This window comes from Pseudorasbora parva, chromosome 13 (genome assembly GCF_024679245.1).
Source record: "Pseudorasbora parva isolate DD20220531a chromosome 13, ASM2467924v1, whole genome shotgun sequence".
Taxonomy (NCBI): Eukaryota; Metazoa; Chordata; class Actinopteri; order Cypriniformes; family Gobionidae; genus Pseudorasbora; species Pseudorasbora parva.
In genome coordinates this window covers 19,316,681-19,338,237 of record NC_090184.1, presented here as the reverse complement: position 1 = coordinate 19,338,237, position 21,557 = coordinate 19,316,681, and the positions used below count along the sequence as shown (strand labels likewise).

Sequence of the window (21,557 nt, the reverse complement as noted above, 5' to 3'; positions counted from 1 at the left end):
ACTGGACTCAAGGGCCGGAATGACCCCATTAAAGGCCGGCCCTTGGGAGGTCTGAAGTATCATATCCCTCTCAACTGTCACTGGCCTCAAGTAGGGCGGATGTAATCCCATCTAATAAGTGGTTATGCTGGGATTCCTGAGGTTCATGTTAACGCAGCTTGTTTAATGTTCGATCACCATCTGGCAGACCTAAAAAACTGCACATGCGGTAGAATTATCGCTTTATAAGTATAAAAGTATAAAAGATGCATTGCATATATCCAAGCAGAAACGTTGCTGCGTCAATTGCAAACACGGACTTGTCGAAAGAGATAGATAACTGAAAAGGGAGGGATAAACCGAAAGAGAGGGAGGGTTTGTGCACTGGTGGGTATTATACAAAACACCCACATCATGGCAGTCTGTAGAGACTCAACCCACAGTACAGAAGAAGGAAAGACCGAGAGAGGAGAGACCAGATAGATAATGCTTCTAACATTCTGTTCTCCATTTAAATATGATCAGGACATTTATACAGAACATACACAGCAAAAACAAAACACACGAGGGACCATGAAACATGGTGAGTCTCTATTAATTTACATACATGTATTTTGTGTATCGGTTTGAAATGTTGTTTTCATTATTTTGTTTCACTGTGAACAAGTTTTGTGAACCATATTATTATTATATCTTGTTTAAGTAAATATTTATATACAAGAAAAGTTTATACCTTGTTTGCAGTAAAACTGCAAGATTTTTAGAGAATAGAAATGTACTTTTCTAACCCTATTAGTAATATTTTGTCTGCTTTAAGAATATAGCACTTAACAATAAGTGTTCATTTTTGTAAACATTGGTTAAATATATTAGTTAACACTTCTACTTTTACTAATATTCTCATTTTACAACACTTCTTATTTACTAATTAGTTAATGCACTGCGCTAACATGAATATGAACATTTTTAATAGGCAACATTTTCAAAGGTTAGTAAATGCTGTACTCATTGTAATTTCATGTTAGTTAATGCATTAATTCATGTTAACATAGGAGACCCTTATTATTATAAAATGATTATTGCCGAAATATTTCTAATGTAAAACAAAACAAAAATAGTGCTAAAAGGATTAGTTGACTTCAAAATGAAAATTTCCAGTTAATCTATTCAACCCCATCTCATCCAAGATGCCCATGTCTTTCTTTCTTGTCGAAAAGAAAGAATGCGCTTTTTGAGGAAAACATTGCAGGATTTTTCTCCACATAATGGACTTCAATGGCAACCAACGGATTGAAGGTCCAAATCAAAGCAGTTTCAAATGGCTTCAGAAGCTCTGCCCGATCCCAGACGAGGAATAGGGTTTAATCTAGTGAAACCATCCGTGATTGTCTAAACATTTATTAATATTTAACCTTAAATGTGCGACTTCTGTGTTGTTCTTCTCCATGGTGTAAATCATCATCACGTCAAAAAAGTCGTTATGTACGCATTATGTAGGTGGAAGTACCGACCCAGTGCTGAAAAACGAATGTCCGACATTGTTGTTTTACCTTTATTTTTGTAAAGGGTGTTTGATTGAAGGTCTTTGCACATTCGTTTTAATGTTGGGATGGTACTTCCACGTATGTCACAAGCCTGACCTTTCCGGCGTGATGACTTAATGCGCTCTGAAGAATCCCAACAACGAAGTCGCGCATTTGAGGTTAAAAATTATATAATTTTTTAAACATTTTTTTACTGGCCAATGGTTTTGCTAGATAAGACTATTCCTCGCCTGGGACCTGGCAGAGCCTTTGAAACTGCTTCGATTTGGACCTTCAACCCTTTGGTTGCCATTGAAAACCATTATGTGGAGAAAAATCATGGAATGACTTCCTCAAAAAACAATTTCTTTTCGATTTAAGAAAAAAAGACATTAACATCTTGGATGAGATGGGGGGGGGGGTGAGTAAATTATCAGGAAATGTTCATTTTGAAGTAAACTAATCCATTAAAAAAAGACATTTTTGCTGTGTTTGCCCATGTGTAATAATATAATAATGAATAAATCTGTGTTCTAGTCTAGTAATAATGAAATGCATTATGCGTGTAATAACAAACTATTATTGCTGATCAAGTTAAATGAGGGGCGATGGAACTTCCAAGAATGAGACAGAATGATCACATGAGTGTTTCTACGAGTAAAATAGAGTAATAGGTCAATTAGGACCAATCATAATAAAATATGAAATGTTCTTTGCAAGGAACATCTACCTGAGCCTGGATCGAACTGTCTGAGCTCATGAGCAAAACCTCTAGGAGACAATCATGCCACTGCTAAAACCAAAAGTGATCAGTGACCAGATAGACTAAAAATGATTATGTCAGAAAAGCATTCTTACATAACAGATTTATTTTTTACTCAGTTACCTATGTTATGCCATTTTTATCTCCTGTTCTTCTTAGCTAACATTTCCCATAAATATTGGTTTTATAATACAAACATGTCTGTTCAAACGTCACGAGCCAATTCCCAATATAGTTTAACTTCAGAAATGAGGTTAAAACTCTATGATGATGATGATGATGATGATGATGACGACGACATCAGTTTAAAAAGCATGCCTCATCCTGTTTCCCAGGTTTCAGAGAAACTGCAGGTAATACCGTCCAAACAGAATAACAATGTGAACGCGAGAGCCTGTTACATGCCAAGGCAAGTTCAGATAATGCACGAGTACTTGAAGACGTGTGGGAGCGTAGGATCTTTTTACTTCAAACCAGTTCATTTACTATGAGTCCATGAGCTCAGGAAAGGCAGGGAAACAGATACATGGATTTACTGTCAGAGGAAGAGTTTAACAGGACATCTGCACAGGCACGTTTTCAGATAGTGGGTGTGTGAATACACAGTGCGAAGACATGGCTTATGTTCGTACACACAAGAAAATAGGACAGAAAGGTCAAAAGTCAGTGGACCATAGTGAAGTAGGGAGGACCTCCAGTGCCCTAATAAGTATAAGTGTGATGTTAAATTACTATTTTAGCTAATTTTACATTGACTAACGTACAGCTGCACAATTAACTAAATGTATAACAATAAGACGTTAAGTTGTAAATTTATCATACAGTAATACATGGATATCTGCGGGACTTCTGTTCTCTCTGCAGCATGAATAAATCATAAAGTAATGCTTTACTGAGCACCATTTATTCAGTTATTTGGGTCAGTGACATGACGCTGTATAGATAGATAAGATAGCCTATTTTCAATTAAATGCTAGTTTTTACTTATCCACCATCCAATGGCAATTCTGAAAGTAAACCTGATAGGTGCGCAATATGATTGATAGATAAAATCTTTGTTTAAGCAGACAATTTTCTTCCTACATTCAACTGAATTCATTAACAGAAAGTCAAAGAGGGCAAACTTTCGACTAAACTAAGCATTTTAAACCATTTAAACACTTGCATTATGTTCTTACCAATTACACTTTAAAATCAGTTGTAGAAATTGAAGTAAACATAGAGATACTAATGCTGTCAAATTGATTAATCACATCCAAAATAAAAGTTTGTGTTTGCATAATATATGTGTGTATGGTGTATAATAGGCACTGATCAGGCATAACATTATGAGCACCTTCCTAATATTGTGTTAGTCCCCCTTTTGCTGCCAAAACAGCCCTGACCCATCGAGGCATGGATAAGACCCCTGAAGGTGTGCTGTGGTATCTGGCACTGAGATGTTAGCAGCACATCCTTTAAGTCCTGTAAGTGTGAGGTGGTGCCACCATGGATCGGACTTGTTTGTTCAGCACATCCCACAGATGCTCGATTTGGATTGAGATCTGGGGAATTTGGAGGCCAAGTCAACACCTCAAACTTGTTGTGCTCCTCAAACCATTCTGCTTTGTGGCAGGGCGCATTATCCTGCTGAAAGAGGTCCCACCTGGGAATACCGTTTCCATAAAAGAGTGTGCATGGTCTGCAACAATGCTTACTTAGGTGGTACGTGTCAAAGTAGCATCCACATGGATGGCAGGACCCAAGGTTTCCCAGCAGAACATTGCCCAAAGCATCACACTACCTCCGCCGGCTTGCCTTCTTCCCATGGTGCATCCTGGTGCCATGTGTCCTTCTGGTAACCAGTACACGCACACGTGATGCCATCCACGTGATGTAGAAGAAAAAGTGATCCATCAAACCAGGCCACCTTCTTCTATTGCTCTGTGGTCCAGTTCTGATGCTCATGTGCCCACTGTTGGTGCTTTTGGCAGTGGACTCGAGTCAGCATGGACACCTTAACTGGTCTGTGGCTATGCAACAAACTGTGATGCACTGTGTATTCTGACAGTTTTCGATCAGAACCAGCATTAACTTCCTGAGCAATTTGAGCTACAGTAGCTTGTCTGTTTGATCGGATCACACGGCCAGCCTTCACTCCCCACGTGCATCAATGAGCCTGTTGCCGGTTCATCACTGTTCCTTCCTTGGAGAACTTTTAAGAGATGCTGACCACTGCAGTCCAGGAACATCCCACAAGAGTTGCAGTTTTGGAGATTCTCTGACCCAGTCATCTAGCCCAGGGGTTTTCAAACTGGGGACCTCCAGAAAGTTCTAAAGGGTCTCCAGAAATGTTCAGAGAATAAAAAGACAAAGTCTACTGAAAGTTGTTTCTCTCATTTGTTGCCATATACATACTTTCGAGAATATGTTTGCTTTGTATCTTTCTAGTGAGTTTTTAAATAATCAAATAATCATATCTGGAGGTCCTTGGCATCATAAAATTTGAAACCCCTTAGCCATCACAATTTGCCCCTTGTCAATCTCGCTAAAATCCTTACACATGCCAATTTTTAAACTTAAATTTTTATATATATATATATATATATGTATATATATATATATACATATATATATGTATATATATATATATATATATATATATAAAAAAAAAATTGAGGTTAAAATTTTGACTTGCTGTCTAATATATCTCATCTACTAAAAGGTGTCGTGATGGAGATAATCAGTGTTATTCACTTCACCTTTTTAGTGGTTATAATGTTATTCAAGTTCAAGTTCAAGTTCAAGTTCAAGAGTTTTATTTGTCACATACACAGTTATACAGAATACAACCGGCAGTGAAATGTAAACAGGTCCGCTCCATGGACAGCAAATAACAATTAACAAAAAAAGCACAATAAATTATAAAAATTATAATCTATGCCAGATCAGTGTATATATACTTACACACATGCATGTATATATTAAATATTTGTGTTATATTTATACATAACATTTATATATAATATAAATATATATCTACAGTATATGTCGTGCGTGTGTGTGTAGACAGGCAGATGACGACAAAGACGAATAAAGTTCCAACACGTGGTTTTATAGAATAATCCAAACAGGTACAAATCTAAACGGGTGGTAGGGTACAAACACATAACAAGAAATGAGACTGGACAACTGGGAACTAAAACAGAGTGATATAAATACAGATGGTGATGGGTGAAGACAGCTGAAGCGAATTAACTAATAATCACGATAATAACCTAGGAGACAGACTTGACGGGCACGTCTCAATACACAAATAATTGGATGCACCTGAAAGTCCGATTAGTTGGGCAAGATTTTTGAGTGAGCTCAACCCATGCCTAGATTTGGCCCAGAGCATGACGGTGTCACGGTCAACTCTTCAAATATCCGATCATTTGACCTTGTTATGACAAGGCTAGTTCAGGTTTTAAAATATCATGTGGGGTGACTCCATTAAAACATGACATTTATAAATGAATAATTCATGATAATTATGACTGATCAGGCAGTGCCCCCCCTTGGGTTTTCACCTTTTTATGGGGACATTCCATATAGACATAAAACTGTATATTCCATCCCCTATCCCTAAACTTACCCATTACAGAAAACTTTCAGCATTTTTACGTTTCAAAAAACATCACTAAGTATCATTTACAAGCCGTTTTCCTCATGGGGACCAAAAAATGTCCCCACAAAGACAAGATTTCGGATACTGCCATCTTTGTGAGATCATTTTGTCCCCGGTACATCTAAACCACGCACTCAACACAAGCGTGAAAACTGTGAAACTTCAGACTGTATTCTAACCGTATAAACGACGCTGTCCGTTTCCTTGTTTTTTGCTCTCTCATACTGTCTCTGCATGTGGGAGGAACAGTTGGTGTACGACTTCACCCTGAATAGACAAGTTTATCATCAGGTTTTAACAGTCAGTTATTTTCCAGTTGGCTAGAAGTCCAAGATGTTTCACTCCCCTATCCTCATGCCAGACATATTCAGCAAAAGATCTTTTAAACACCTGTTTCCCTCCAAAAAGATCAATAACTCATAATTGTAGGCAGCGCTTCCCAGTTAAACTGTTTTCGACAATCTTGTGTATATTAGACAGACGGTTAGAGCACATAATGATCTCATGAATGATTTTGTTCCAGTTTAGCACCTTAGAGTATTCAAAACATGCAGAGGTATCAGAGCTAGCCTTTCATATGTATACAGTTAATCCTTTGAAGAGAGAGACATGTTCTTTCCTGCCTCCAGAAATTACTCATGCGTGCTTATGAAATCTTATGTGGGTGAGATGCAGTCGGGGTGTGGAGCACTGGCACTGAACAAGGTGTCATGCAGTAACATTCTTTTACGAGAAGAATTAAAGGTGTTTTGGGATCTAAACACTCATCTGTTGCAACACTGACAATCATTTGGCTACCAGCAGCTTTACAGGTGTATTTCTTTAGGAAAACAACCTTGATATATTTTGCTCAAAAGCATTTTAAAGATCAGTCGGACAAAAATATATATATTGCAATGTCTGCCCTCTTGATTATTCACTGAACATGTACTTTTTGAGTTGTAAATGATAATAAGGACAACAGGAAACTAAAGCCTAAAGTACACTTTACTTTTAACGCATACGTGAGGGTCAGCGTACAGTGGGTGTTGGGTGAATTTCGTCATCAGAAGAGCACTGCAAACAAAACATTTTTGTCTTGTTTCTAGTCCAAACATCTAAAAAATCTTAAAACAAGATTTACTAGACAAGCAAAAGTATTTGTCTTGTTTAGGGGGAAAAAATAACTCAAAATTAAGAGAGTTTTTGCTTAAAATAAGCTCAATAATCTGCCAATGGGGTAAGAAAAATAATCTTAAAACAACATTATTTTCCTCACCCCATTGGCAGATTATTGAGCTTATTTTAAGCCGAAACTCTCTTAATTTTGTTTTATTTTTTCCCAAAACAAGACAATAATTTTTACTTGTCTAGTAAATGTTTCTTAATGTAAGAATATTTGGATATTTTGACTAGAAACAAGACAAAAATACTAAGTAAGAAAAGCATTTTTTGCAGTGAGTACCGCCAGTTTTTTGTGACCGCGCGTACATTGTAAGGCCAGGTCGCACATGCGCATTACTTTTTTTTTTTTTTTTTTTTTTTGCAGTTTTACATGGGTTGTAACTCGCGCCAAGAGATTGCTCTTAACTGTGCATGCATTGAACACCTGTGTACGAGTACGAGTCAAAAGAAGTATACTTATCAACTGTGTGCTTACGCCCATGTACACGTAAAAAGTGTACTTTGGGCTTAAAAATCAAACATTGTATATGTGTTAATCCACATGCTTGATTTTTTTTATATTTTCGGTTAAACATACAGAGCAAAGTGTATATTGTAGGACCTGTGTAAAAAGAAAGATTTGACTAAATGTTTTTTTTAGGGCTGTCAAAGTTCAATTATTAACTTAAAGGGGGGTAAAAAGCTGTTTCAAGCATACTGAGCTTTTTACACTATTAAAGACTTGGGATTCCCATTCTAAACATGGACAATGTTTATTTTTTTATTTTTTTAAATATAAAATATTTTATTTTATTATTATAACATATATAATATGTTATAATAAACATATTATGTTTATATTATTACGTTTGATGGAGTTTCTGTGCCAAAAATACTCCTTTTGGTTTCTCATAAGTTTTGGAAAGTTTTTTTTCTTTGCTTTTTTCGAATATGGGTCTAGCTGACGTCAGATATGGCGGTATGTCCTTGTTCGGGCTCTCTTTCCCGGAAGGGCGCGCGACTAGAGAGAGAGAGAGCAAACACTTTAGGGAAGCCAACTGTGCTGCAGACACTGAAATCAACAATGTCACCAAAGAAGTGTGTTTTTGGTTGTCAGGGCAAGACAACCCTGTACAGCTTCCCAAAGAACCCAGCGTTAATGGGATGCTCGGATTTTTCCGGAAAGACTAGGTAAGGCCTATCTTCCTTTTATAAATATAATAAAACTATTCTTGGAGATATAAAGGATTCAATACTATTCTATAAGTAGTATTGCACCCCCCCCCCCCCCCCCATCCCCAATCCCCAATTGAAAAACATTTAACAAATATTTATTTAACAACAGTTATTAAGGCTGTCCCTTTTGTGGCAAAATACTGTTCAAGTGTTAATTGAATCGACTGTAAAATCGATTTTCAATGTCTAAATATTGGCAAATAAAGGCCAATCCACGGACAACTAACATGCATTAGGACGGATGTAAGGGCGCTTGAAACACACAAGTCAGCAATATTTCTGATGAGTTATTGGCTAGTTAAGTTCCGTGCAGAATGATAAACAGGAGTGCAACATTCGCGAAAAACAATGAGCAGAGTGGACTGCCATAACATCAATGAAAAACATTTATGCAAGCTTCAACATGACTGTGTTTACAACTAGAACAATACGACAATACGATGCCAAACAAATTTCGCCCACGTAGGTGATTGCTGGTAGGTCCGATCGATTGTGCAATCGATTTTTGAATGGACAGTAACAGCCTAAATTTTTAAAAAGGCTGCATTTATTTAACTTCTAACTTTATTTATCTACTAGCCATTTAATGTGTGATTTGCAAAACGCTTGCTCTTGAAAGATGGGTCAGTTAATTTGTACCAGCTTTCACCTCCGATTTAAATAGAATTGAATAGTAGAATAAAATCATTTTTGATCTATAGATTTTCTTAGCAGGTGTTCAAATGCGTAGTTTTGTGTAAGTTTCCAGCCAACCGGCTAACTCATGTTATTACTGTCTTACTGAAATAGTTAATGCTAATCAGCTGTGTCCCAATATTACCTAAAACTGTGTCTATTAATGCAGATTGTCTCTCATTCTTACTACTTTGAGTAAAAATAAAGGATTGAGCAAGATTTGGTTTACAAACTTTAATCTTACATCATTCATTCACTTTAGCGCTCAGCTAATGTATGCGTTGTTATGATACAGTTCCAGCATGTGCACCACAATAAACTAGAAATATACACATGGGTTTGCTGATGGACATACCGTTGTTAACGCTAATGGTGAGGAATTTTCAACATCTAACAATGAAGCTTATCACTAAGAAAGGTCCTGCTCAAGTCGTCCTTGCAATGGAGGTTCGGGTTAAATAACTAGCTCTGTTTTATCAATGGAATTGCGGTCGGCTTGATATGGTAAAATCGAAGCCATCGTAACTGTCCTTACTGTGTGTAAGGCTCGCTGAGCTTTAGGATGTCTCTGGAGCTGAAGTTCAGTTATGGTCATGGCCATTTAGATTCCGACAAGCGTTAAGCCCTATTCGGACGGGATTAGATTAACATGGGGACATGGGGGTAAAGTCATTTTACCTCAGGACGTCTGTAATATTAATGGCCAATTCGCACGGGATAAGACATCTCAGTAAAACTAGCAGAAGTGGGAGGAGTAACTCGCTTTACGCACCTCCTTGACGTCATGTGCGTATGACGTTACCGTTATAACGTGAGCAAACACACAACCTGAGCACCAGTCTGAACTCCGTCTCCAATATATATGTGTGTTTTAATAAACAGTTAGGTCCAGTCTAACGATTCTGATTGGATTGTGTCGGTAATAGACACTTTCCTAGAGCTAAAATAAGTGTTGTGCCTCTAATAAGTGCTTTTGATCTTCTTTTTGCTTTAAATGATATGCGGAAAATACTGGACATTTGCCACAGATTTGTCCCACCACCTACAATGCAACCAAATGCTTCAAGCGCCTCCAAGGTCGCAAAATGCGCTTTTTTTACTTTTAAACAGGAAATGACAGAATTTTACCATCCATTTTTACAGCGGGTCTATTCGAACGGGATTAGTATTACCCAAGGTCATTTTTCCGGACCCTTTTACAGAAGGTAAAAGTCTCGGTAATCTTTACTGACATTGTCCGTAATGATTACCGAGATGGCACATTCGGACGGGACTAAAATCACAGAGAACCTCTGGTAATAATTACTTTACCCCCACGTCCCCATGTTAAACTAATCCAGTCCGAATAGGGCTTTAGAGTTATAACAGACTGGGCCGTCTGGCCAATCAGAGCAGAGTAGCTTGCAGAAAGGAAAGATTTAGAGAGACTGATTCATCCAGAGTTGTTTGAGTATCATGGAAAAATGTGGTGATGTGCAATGTATATTATGAGAAAAGAAAAGTTTTTGATAAATGTAAATCTGTTGTAAGAGACCTCCAAAACTAAATTAGAAACCTTTAAAATGGCATCATTAGCTATATTACTTAACACAACCCACTTACTAACTGATTTGGACCATAGTTTTGCACATCTAATTAGATCTTCCAACATGGTGAGTGATCGGCTGGTCTCAGATACATCAATGATCCTCTCTAAGATCTAGATCATCTCTAAGATCTAGGGTCCAAGATCAGCTGCCTATTTTACTGTTAAGACGGGTTCACAAGGGTCACTACCAGAATCTTAAAAAAGAAATGGAAATATGGTATTGTGCTGTCTCTATCTGTCAGGGCTCGTTCAGAGAAGAGAGCATACCTGTAAATATTTCATGAAAATGACATGGAGCATATATTTCCCAGATAAACTGGGCTCTAAAACTACTTTTGGACAGATTCCAGAGGCTTCTAAGCTTTCAGGGAATCTTTGATGGTACGAGGAGCCAGACAACAGAGATCAATCAGAGACAAGAGTCTAGATTCGTGATGACATCTGATCCCTTTGTCGAAGAGAAATAGAGCCTATGAAAGCAGAAGTATGATAAATCGTCTTTTCATTTGTTAAATCAGATCAAATACGTTTTTTTCTTATTCTTATTGTTCTTATTAGACATAGGAGTACAAGGAACTAATAATAAAAAAATAAATAAAAAAGGTCAGTTATCAACTGGCTCATTTTGAACCTGCTACGAAAAAACCTTTAATTATCTGTTAATTATCAAATTGGTTGATTCAGTTCTTTGATGATGCTAATTAGTAGCCTGATATGGTCATACTTAATTCAGAATATGAGTCTGAAACTGCTTCATTGGGCTGTGATTATGTGGCGTGTTTTAACCGAACCAGGGAAGACATCAATTGGATAGACCTACAACCAATCAGAGTAACGAAGCGACGAATTGTCAAATGTCTACAGAGATCAACTGCACTGTGTTGCCAAGTCCGCGTTTTTTTCCGCGGGTTGTTTTTTATGTCCGCAGGTTGAAGTGACTATTATGTGACATATAGACCCATGGGTGCGAATTTTAGCAGGCAACCTTGCCAAAATAACACACATTTTACACACTTTTTTTTTTAACCCCATGAGAAGCTATTGTTTAGGGCTAGTAGTTGGCGGGTTTTGTTGTAAAAACTTGGCAACACTGTCTGCATGCGCGCTGAAATCAGGCTGGAATAAACGAGCTTTATTGGTGTTGTAAAAAAAATTAAGAATTTAATGATACACAGAGTACTTACTCAACATGATCATCATTTTTTAGAAAAATTGTGAAGGTGAATGCATATACAAACAAGCTCTCCGTTTAGGATTCGAACAAATATAATCTAAGCCCCTTTGATGACGTGCATGATTACGTTACTGTTTATCATCCGTCCGTAATCGTCTAAAGCCCGCCCTGATGATTTCATTGGTCCGAACAGTTTCTGTTCGGAGATAATTACTCCTCTATGGATCGAGGCAGACTGAACTGCCCGAACAAAAAAAAAATTGGGCGGGGCTAAGTTCGGCTGGCATCCAGGCTAATTAATTAGCTCTTTTTGACAGAATAAATCTAGGGGTCAAGGTTTGACTGGTTTCAATGGCTCTGTAGATATCATATTACTCATTGCTAGTTCTAATCTTTTGTAATAGCTTTAGTTGACGATAACCTTATGATTCATCATTACAACGGTTTCATTTTCAGTGCTGCTGTTGGCAAGAGTTTAGGATTGCCGAGCTCGCTTTCACTCTATCCAACCTACACATCCTTCATTTAACTCCATATTCGACTTCCCCTCCACCATTCTATCCTCTCTCTTTTTTTCTTGCACTTTATTCAATCTCCTACACACCTTTATCCAAAACAGCCGAGGTTAAAGGGCATTGGAAGAGGAGGCCATTCCCACCATCATTATTTTCCTTTATTTCACACCACATGTGGGGAGAATGAGGGTCAAATTAAGCTGGCACCTGTTTTGTACTTATTGTGCAGCATTATCAGTGCAGTGGTGGTTTTTATAAGCATCACAGATCTGAGCAAAAGAGAGACATGAATGAATCAAGACATGGCCATTACCGGAAACTGAATAAAATGTAAGTTTAAAACTAAAATAACTATTAGGATAAATTACAATACACATTATAGCCTAATTAGCCATTGAAATGTAGTCGCATATGCAAGTTATTTAATGTAGAGGGTTCTATTTAGACAGTTATTCAATGATTATTTATATATATATATATATATATAAATTTACAGCTGTAATTTGTGGAAGCCCATTTCTGCCACATAAGGGAAAAAAAGTCAGCTTTCATTATGGCAAGAAATCATAAGATAAGAAATCAAATGTATGACATACTACAGCCTAGTCCCACGCTAAAATGCTTGTTTGTGCTGTAAAAAATGAAAGCAACTTGCGCTGACATATCTTTAAACACCCGCTGCAATGTGGCGCCAGACGCAACACAAATGTATTTTGCTAGTTTCAGCCCAACGCAATTTTCATTTTCACGTCCTGTGCCACTTTGTTTAAATTGCAATTGCTTTTGTGCCCATTTGTGCGCCTATTGGCATGCTGGTCTGAAAATGTGGCTTGTTCAGTGTTCACTGTTGGCACGTTGCTATTTTGAGGCAACAAAAATCGCCTGCACCATTGACCAACAAAAACGTACACTCAGCTTATTACAGACACAGGGACGCGCAGAAGCACACAAACATTCTTAAAGGGTTAGTTCACCCAAAAAAGAAAATTATTTCATTAATTACTCAACCTCATGTCATTGGACACCCGTAACACCTTCGTTCATCTTCGGAACACAAATGAAGATATTTTTGTTGAAAGCTGATGGCTGAGAAAGGCTTCAGAAAGGCCTCCATTGGCATTTAGTACATTCCCACTCACAAGACCCATGAAAGGCACTAAAGACGAGATTACAAAGTCCATCTCACTACAGTGGCTGTACAATAATTTTACCAAGTGACGAGAATAGTTTTTGTGCGCAAAAAAAATCAAAATAATGACTTTATCTGCCAAGTTATTGTCTTCCGTGTAGGTCTCGGGCGTAAACTCACACGATAGCTGCGCTCCTCCTCTTCCGGGTCATGTATTGAACGGTGGAGCTGTGTCAGATTCTCTCGCATGCGTCAAGTTCACGTCAATAACTTGGTGGATAAAGTCGTTGTTTTGATTGTACAGCCACTGTAGTGAGATGGACTTTGTAACGACGTCTTTAGTGCCTTTCATGGGTCTTGTGAGTGGGAATGTACTAAAAGCCAATGGAGGCCTTTCTGAAGCCTTTCTCAGCCGTCAGCTTTCAACAAAAATATCTTCATTTGTGTTCCGAAGATGAACGAAGGTGTTACGGGTGTCCAACGACATGAGGGTGAGTAATTAATGAAATAATTTTCATTTTTTGGGTGAACTAACCCCTTCAATATGAAAAATTAAAATATAAAAGAATATTATTGTGTACATGCCAATAAAAATGCATACGTCATAATGGATAGTCATTGAATGTATCAGAATTAGCCTACCTATTTGCAGAAATGACGAGCAAGCAGGCGTCTTTGGTCGAGTAGATCCGTTTACTCGCTAGGAAAGCGTTCAGTTTTTCTGCTTGCACACCCGTCATGTAAATAGCAAATCCGCCATGATGCGTGTGCAACTGGCTTTTAAAGGGAATGGAAGATGAGACTCTGATGGGTTTATCGCACGTTACCCCCATGATTCATTAAGAGAATAGGGACAATCTTTTTAGACTATGCACCGAGCACGCCGAAATGTTTTCCTCTTGTTAAACTAGCAAAAGTGGATTTGTACACATCCTAAGTGCACTTTCACCATGCGCTTTAGACCATGCACTTAGATCCTTAAAATAGGGCCCTTAGTGTAATATTTTCAATTGCTCATCTCATAAATAAAACTAAAACTTTTAATTTCATTATTATGATTTAAGTTAGTACATACTGTATATGTCATGATTATGATTTATCAAAGCATGCTTTTTATTTATTATTATTTTCTTATGTGGTGGAAATAGTATTTCATAGTAATTGCACAATAATATTAGACTAATTTAGAAGTTATTAGAATTAGGATAAAGAGTAAGAGCTGTTTATCATAAACAATGGCAGATTTATTTCTCCTCTGCACAATTATAGATGAAATAAAAAAGGCGTATCACGTAAGCACTCTAAGTGGTAGGCGTGCATAAGAGAGTGGTCAGAAAGTGCTATAAGGGTGTTGAGCGATGCAGGAGGAGGAGATGTCCTTCCTTTTGAATTATTCACTCCATCGCTGTAATGCATCTGCCTTCATGTCAAGAGTTCTTATTTTCAAGAGTGCATTTACTCTCAACTGCTCCAGATTTGGCTGAGATCTTGATTTTGACAAATGTGACCGATAGGATGTGTGTGTGTGTGTGTGTGTGTGTGTGTGTGTGTGTGTGTGTGTGTGTGTGTGTGTGTGTGTGTGTGTGTGTGTGTGTGTGTGTGTGTGTGTGTGTGTGTGTGTGTGTGTGTGTGTGACCTGGTAATCCCTACGTTATGGGGACAAAATGTCCCCACAAAGATGGCAATATCTGAAATCCTTGTCCTTGTGGGGACATTTTCAGGTCCCCATGAGGAAAACATCTTATAAATCACACAGAAGGAGTTTTTTTGAGAAAGTAAAAATGCAGAATGTTTCCTGTGATGGGTAGGTTTAGGGGCAGGGGCAGTGTGAGGGGATAGGATGTACAGTTTGTGCAGTATGAAATCCATTACGCCTATGGAAATTCCCCATAAAACATGGAAACACGACTGTGTGTGTGTGTGTGTGTGTGTGTGTGTGTGTGTGTGTGTGTGTTTGTGTGTGTGTGTGCGTGTGCGTGTGCGTGTGCGTGCGTGTTACTCACAGCCAAATTTAAGAATTAATATAAATATCTTGCTAAAATGTTTCTCTCTCTGTAACCTACTTTATTTATAACTCAATTATTTCACTCAGGCCTCAGATCTCAGATCATCCAACAAGACATAAGTGCACTGCTGGGGTTTTTATTAAAGAAGGCACTGCCTGGAATTTAAAACCATCAATAATGGCCTAAAAAATCATTTATTTATAGTTGCCATGGAGACTAATAATTGCTTGTTGAATACATAATGCATTTTAGTATGAAAACGTCCACTTTCAAGTCCATTTCTAAGTTCCAACAGACTTTCTGTACTGTTAATAAGGTTAGTGTTGCATTGCAAAATTATTGTCAAGATCCACATCCTCGGTTAGAGAAGTATGAGAGCATGATTTTCAGAGAAACATCATATGCTCATAGCGTGAACAAAATTGGTCAAAATGGACTGGAATCAATTGTGACATTGTATTTTTTACTTTAAAGAACAAGTGATCTAATATAAACCAACAACAGCAATTACTTACAGTGTTTATGTAGAAATGAATATTAACCAGATAAAAAAAAATGCACTAAAAGTATGAAAAGCACCTAAATCACTAATTGGAAGTCTGTCAAGTCTGGCAAAATTCAAGCAAAAGAGAATAGACATGTGATTGCGAATACAATAGATAAGCAAGTGACCACACTGTGATGTTGACCATTAAACGGATAGTTTACCACAAAATTAATTGTCATCCTCCTTCATGCCATTCCAAACCTGTACGACATTTTAACAAAACAAGATATTTTGAAGAATCTTGGAAACAGTTTTGGTAACCGCTGATAAAAGGTATCAAAATATCGTCTCGTATATTTTGCTGAAGAAAGTCAGTCATACAAGTTTGGAATGACATAAGGTAAATGATGACAGAATTCTCTTTTTAAGACAGACTGTACCAGACATTTTTGAGTCCTGGAGTATGATGATTCCTATCCTATTCCCTATACTAGTTACTAATTACACACAAATTGTTAGCTAATGAGAGAAAATGAGCAGGGGCACATCGTTCAATGTGTAAAAGCTTGGAACACTGTGATGGGCTTAGCTCCAGATGGTCATTGTGCTAGGAATGATAAGATCACATCTGCTGGTGGACAGAGAGAAAGAGAAAGAGAAAGAGATCACTAACAACACTTTTCCCCACAGACCATTAGCAGCTGAACACAATATACCACCAATTAAGTCTCCCTGGCTCGATGATGAATGGAACCATAAGAAAGCATTATACATCCGACATCTTTAAAAACATGTGTGGTGATATTCGTTTATTACATACATAAATGAAATGGAGAATTTGTATGCATTTCATCTCAAACCCTGCTCATTAACCAAATAGAAGAATGTTCTGCAAATATTTACTAGAGCCTCATTCTACATGTAACAGATAAAATTCTAAATTGTGTAATGAACCGCATTAATTTATAGTGAAATGAAGTTAGTATATCAGTTCAGCTAATTAGCACATGTGCTCAAACAGAGCGCAGGGAGGAAGCAGTATTGTTGTGATTGAGAAAACATTATTCCCAAGGGTCACTCCTTTCTGGCTGCACTCCAATATAAACACTATATTCGCAGCAGCTATACATGCACGACTTTATAGAAAGAACTGATTGGGCTTTAAGTGCTATTCATTATGAAAAACAATTGGTGCTATTTGGCACTAAAAGTGGTTCTTGGCTTGTAATCATAGGGGAACCACTTTTGGTGCCAAATAGTACCATATCTTTAAAGGTGCTCTACAGCACCTTTGTCAAATAGTGCTATGTAGAACCCATAAGAGGTGCCATATCGCATTTTATTTCTTCCTCAATAATGGTGTTAAACTGCACCAACAGTAGTTATTTGGCATGTAAAGAACCTTTAAAGGGGCTTGAAAGATTATTTGTATGGCAGTGGTGCTATATAGCACCTTTATCACCCCAAAGAACCGCTGAAGAACCATACAGGGGTTTAACAGGTTCTGTATAAGGTAACGGTGCTATATAGCACCTCAGTCATCCCAAAGAACTGGTGAAGAACCACTGAAAAACCACTGAATCACCCAAATTTGGTGCTATACAGCACTTAAAGTGGTTCCCCTATGATTACAAGCCAAAGAACCACTTTTAGTAATATAGCACCGTTTTTTTTTTTGTGTCCATTCATTAATTCAACGGTGCAAATAAATGCAATAGAATAAAGACATGATATGATGAGCAGTGCCACAGTTACTTTGAAAAAGTAATCTGATTACTGATTACTTCTTTAAAAAGTAACTTAGTTACTTTACAGATTACTTGATTTTAAAAGTAACTAAGTAAGATTACAAGTTACTTTATTAGTTACATTCAGCAGTTGCTGACAACACCCCTGCCGCCTCAACATAGAAATGACAACCGTTTTTGCCAAAACTCACTTTATTGGAAGTGCATTTTTAACAGTAACGTCAACAATGTCCTGACATTTCAAGTTAAAATTAAAAACACAAAGAAGAAAGCAAAAATATATTTTTACATTTTTACAAAAGAAAATTACTAAAATAGTAACTCATGCACAGTAAAGTGAGTCAGAGTAAAAGTAAATCAGGAAAAAAGTAGTCAGATTAGAGAAGTTACTGGCATCACTGGATATGAGATACAAATCTTTAAGCTTTTCAGGTGGCTCCAAAAAGTATTCAGAAAATAAATACAGCAGAAATTAAAGTTACACAACTTATTTAGTAAAGAGCAGAGAGTGATTTTCTTTGAATGATATGACAGACAGAAGCAAGAATTTTAGGTTACTGTCACTTTAAGAGTTTATGCACGGATCCAATTTACTGTTACGGAACTGTGTGGTACGGTTCATTACAGTTCGGCACGGTGTGCAATTTTTGCCGTTTACATTGTCAGAAATTGTGAATGGTATCCTAATTCCGAAACGTACCGTACAACTTTTTTGAAACCCTTCCATTGGGGACCTAGCACAATAACGCAGTGCTAAAGGGTGGAGCTAGACCCACTGCAGAACACTGATTGAGAATCGTCAATTGCACTTTATGTCGTCCACTTTTGTTTACTGTGTAATTTTCTTCTTCACACGAGAATGCCGTGGATCGTAAGCCGGATCTGAGTTTAGCGTCACAAATCATACTGAACTGTCCTGAACCATAACGAGGAAACGAGACATTATATAGATCTCAGTGGTGCGCGCTTTTGATGTGAGCATGAAACCTGTGGGAATTAGTCAAGTTATGCCCAATGCAAGCACTATTTAATCGGAGCAAATGAGACAAGTGAGTGAGAGGAGGCGGGTGTGTGTCACTCTGCCGTCAAAGAGAAGAAAGCGAGAACGCGCAGCTGACATTAGTGCCTGTGCCGCTGGCAACAAAACAGACTGTCTCGGAATCGGAAAGACGCAAGATTCCAGTCCCTGGCCGTTTGATCGGTGCATCTCTACATTATAGTCTCAGTGAATGCACCAATGAATTCTATTACTTCAAAAACTTGTTATTATATTCTGACAAAAGTCCACAAATTCTTAATGTATTTAATTTCTTCAAGAAATCTAGTATGGAAACACGCAAGGCAGATATCACAGCCCGAACAAAAGTGTCATTCATATAATAAGGAAGGGACACTTACTCGAATATAAAAAAAATGTGATTCTTAACAAGACAGATGCAAGTCTACGGGTGCCATCTGGCTGTCCCAGGTGTGGTAAAGTGCAGCAGTATACGCTTTATTCAGACTGCAGTAAATCTTCTACAGTACAACAGCCCAAACTGGGTCTCTATGCATGCATGCAGTAATGGATTGGCCATGCGTTGGATAACGTCTGCTGGCCACACTTCTCATAGGACGTCTTTGTCCCACGTAGGTTGACAAACAAGTGCAGCGTGTGAGTGGAACAAAACCACACACACATACACGCACCCAAAAGAGGCCCACTGTCTGTGATAAAGGTCTTTCATGGCCAATTAAAGCAGCTCGACTTTCCACCTCAATAACATCTAAGCATCTATTAGCGGTAAGCCCCTCCCCGCAGACACACACGCGCGGCCGCGCGGCCGCTCTGCCACGGCTCCCACTGAGCTCAGCTCATTGACTGTATGATTAGGTCATATCGCTCTCATCTGTCTCCGAGAACAATGAAACAACGGCCGAGAACATAAAGAGCCAAAGCTACTCTCCAACAAACTGTAAATCATGTGTCCTACTGCTGGGTGATTACAATAGTGTCTAAATGAGCCCCAGGGTTACAAAGGCCAAAATCTGAAAATTAAGCATAAAAAAGATCTTCTCTGGGAGGGCAAAGTGTCAGTTATTATACAGACATTAAATTTAATTCATAACCCATACAATTCCAGCTACACTCTTAAAAATAAGGTTCCTTGTTGGCATTTATGTTTCCATGAAGAACTTTTAACTTTTTTTATAAAGGAAAATGGTTCTTCTGATTATTAAAATGTTCTTTACACGAAGAAAAAAAAAATTATATGGCATTGCGGTGAAAAGCACCTTTTGGAATCTTGATTTGAATGTAGTTGATGGATTATTTTAAATTGAACAGAGTTGCTCAACATGTTCAGCATTTTTTTTTATTTTTTATAATTGATGATTTAACTTATGGATGCTGTATTTTTTATGTTATCTTTAAAATGTCTGTTTCTATTTACATTTTTCAAGCATCAGTAAAGATATTAATCATTGTCCAACCTTAGCTCACCTCATGTTTGTTTCAAAACCACAGGTCTGTCCCAAAAGAGTAAGCTGATTACCGGAAGCAGCACTTTATGATATCATAAAGCAAATCTACTGATGTACTAGGATGAGCGCAGCAAACATTTTTTTTACAAAATTACACATACACTGAAAAAAAAAAAAAAAAAAAAAAAATTGTTGTAATTGAAAATGTTCTAGTGACTGATCACATCTACATTTTTCAGTTGGCCGAATTTAAATTCTGTGAATTAATATATTTTTCATTTGGCCAAATTGTAATTCTGTGAATTGATGCAATTTAATTAATAGAAATTCAATTCGGCTAACTAAAAAAATTAGATGTGATCAGTCACTAGAAAATGTTCTATTGGAGACCTGAATTGTTTTTACTGTATGTGTGTGCGTGTGTGTGTGTGTGCAATAAAGTAAATAAATAAACAACATATAAAAACAAAAAATTTAATAAAATAAAATAATAATAAATATTTAAATATAAAAAATATAAAATACAATAATTTAATAAAAATAGTTTAAAACACACGACAGCGATGTACTAAAAACAGAAATGTTTTTCCTTTGCATTTTTCCCGTAAATATGGCAACGTTGTCAAAACGATCCTAATTCACACGAATCCATGAAAAAGACTAAAAACGTTATTCTGCTGCCAGGCCAGTAGTTGGCGATGTCACTTTGTAAAGAAACACTTTGCCTATAAACTAAACACATAACACACATGAACATGACGTCACCGCTTTCACAGATTTGCGTTTTTGTGAAGTTCACATGGAGACAGTATCGTTTTCAAAAACTTGCACTTTCAGGCACAAAAAACTCTGCTGTCCTGTAAACGAATGGCCAGAACGCATAAAAAGTTTTCCATTTGTATCACGCTGTTGTGTAAACGGCCTCTTAGTCAGTTAGAGCTTTTCTTTTTGTTTAAAACAGTCATCTGGCACATGGCCACATATGACATCAGTTGTCTCCCGATTGAGTCTCAGAACTGCATCCAACTGCAGATGTCATAAATCAAAATTGGCCCTACTCTGAGCTGACCAACGAAGGCTTATGACATTATGCATATATGCATACCTCATTATTACACTGCTGCCCTCTCACTTTCATAGCAAGGTACCATATTAAACAACAACTCCTCTGGGAACTCCTAGACACTTAAATCTACATTCATAATTTAAAGAAACGTATTCAATGTGCTGTCTGTGCCCCTTGTCCCGAGGGGCCACAGCCGTAGACTGGCCGACCTTTGATTCTCCACACACTTGCAAATGTGTCAGTCCATTGTCCACGACTACGGCCTGTTTTTACATATTGATTGCATCGATCCCTCGACTAAGCACTTACAAAGAGAATCTGAAGAATCAATACCATGCCTTCTGCTGTCATTTCGCCTAATCAAACTTCACCCCCAAAACGACATCTTGTCGGGGTGCAATGAAATTAATACT

At 37.5% G+C, this 21,557-nt stretch overlaps 1 protein-coding gene across 2 annotated transcripts in view; it reads left to right on the top strand.

Annotated features, from left to right (window-relative positions):
* Positions 1-422: 422 nt before the first annotated feature.
* The window catches only part of lzts1 (leucine zipper, putative tumor suppressor 1), a 31,126-nt gene continuing 9,991 nt past the window's right edge, over positions 423-21,557 (top strand). For both annotated transcript variants that reach the window (XM_067413388.1, XM_067413386.1), the window contains exon 1: positions 423-562. In XM_067413388.1, the coding sequence (XP_067269489.1) occupies positions 560-562 (3 nt within the window). In that variant the 5' untranslated portion in view covers positions 423-559. The remainder of the gene's footprint in view (positions 563-21,557) is intronic.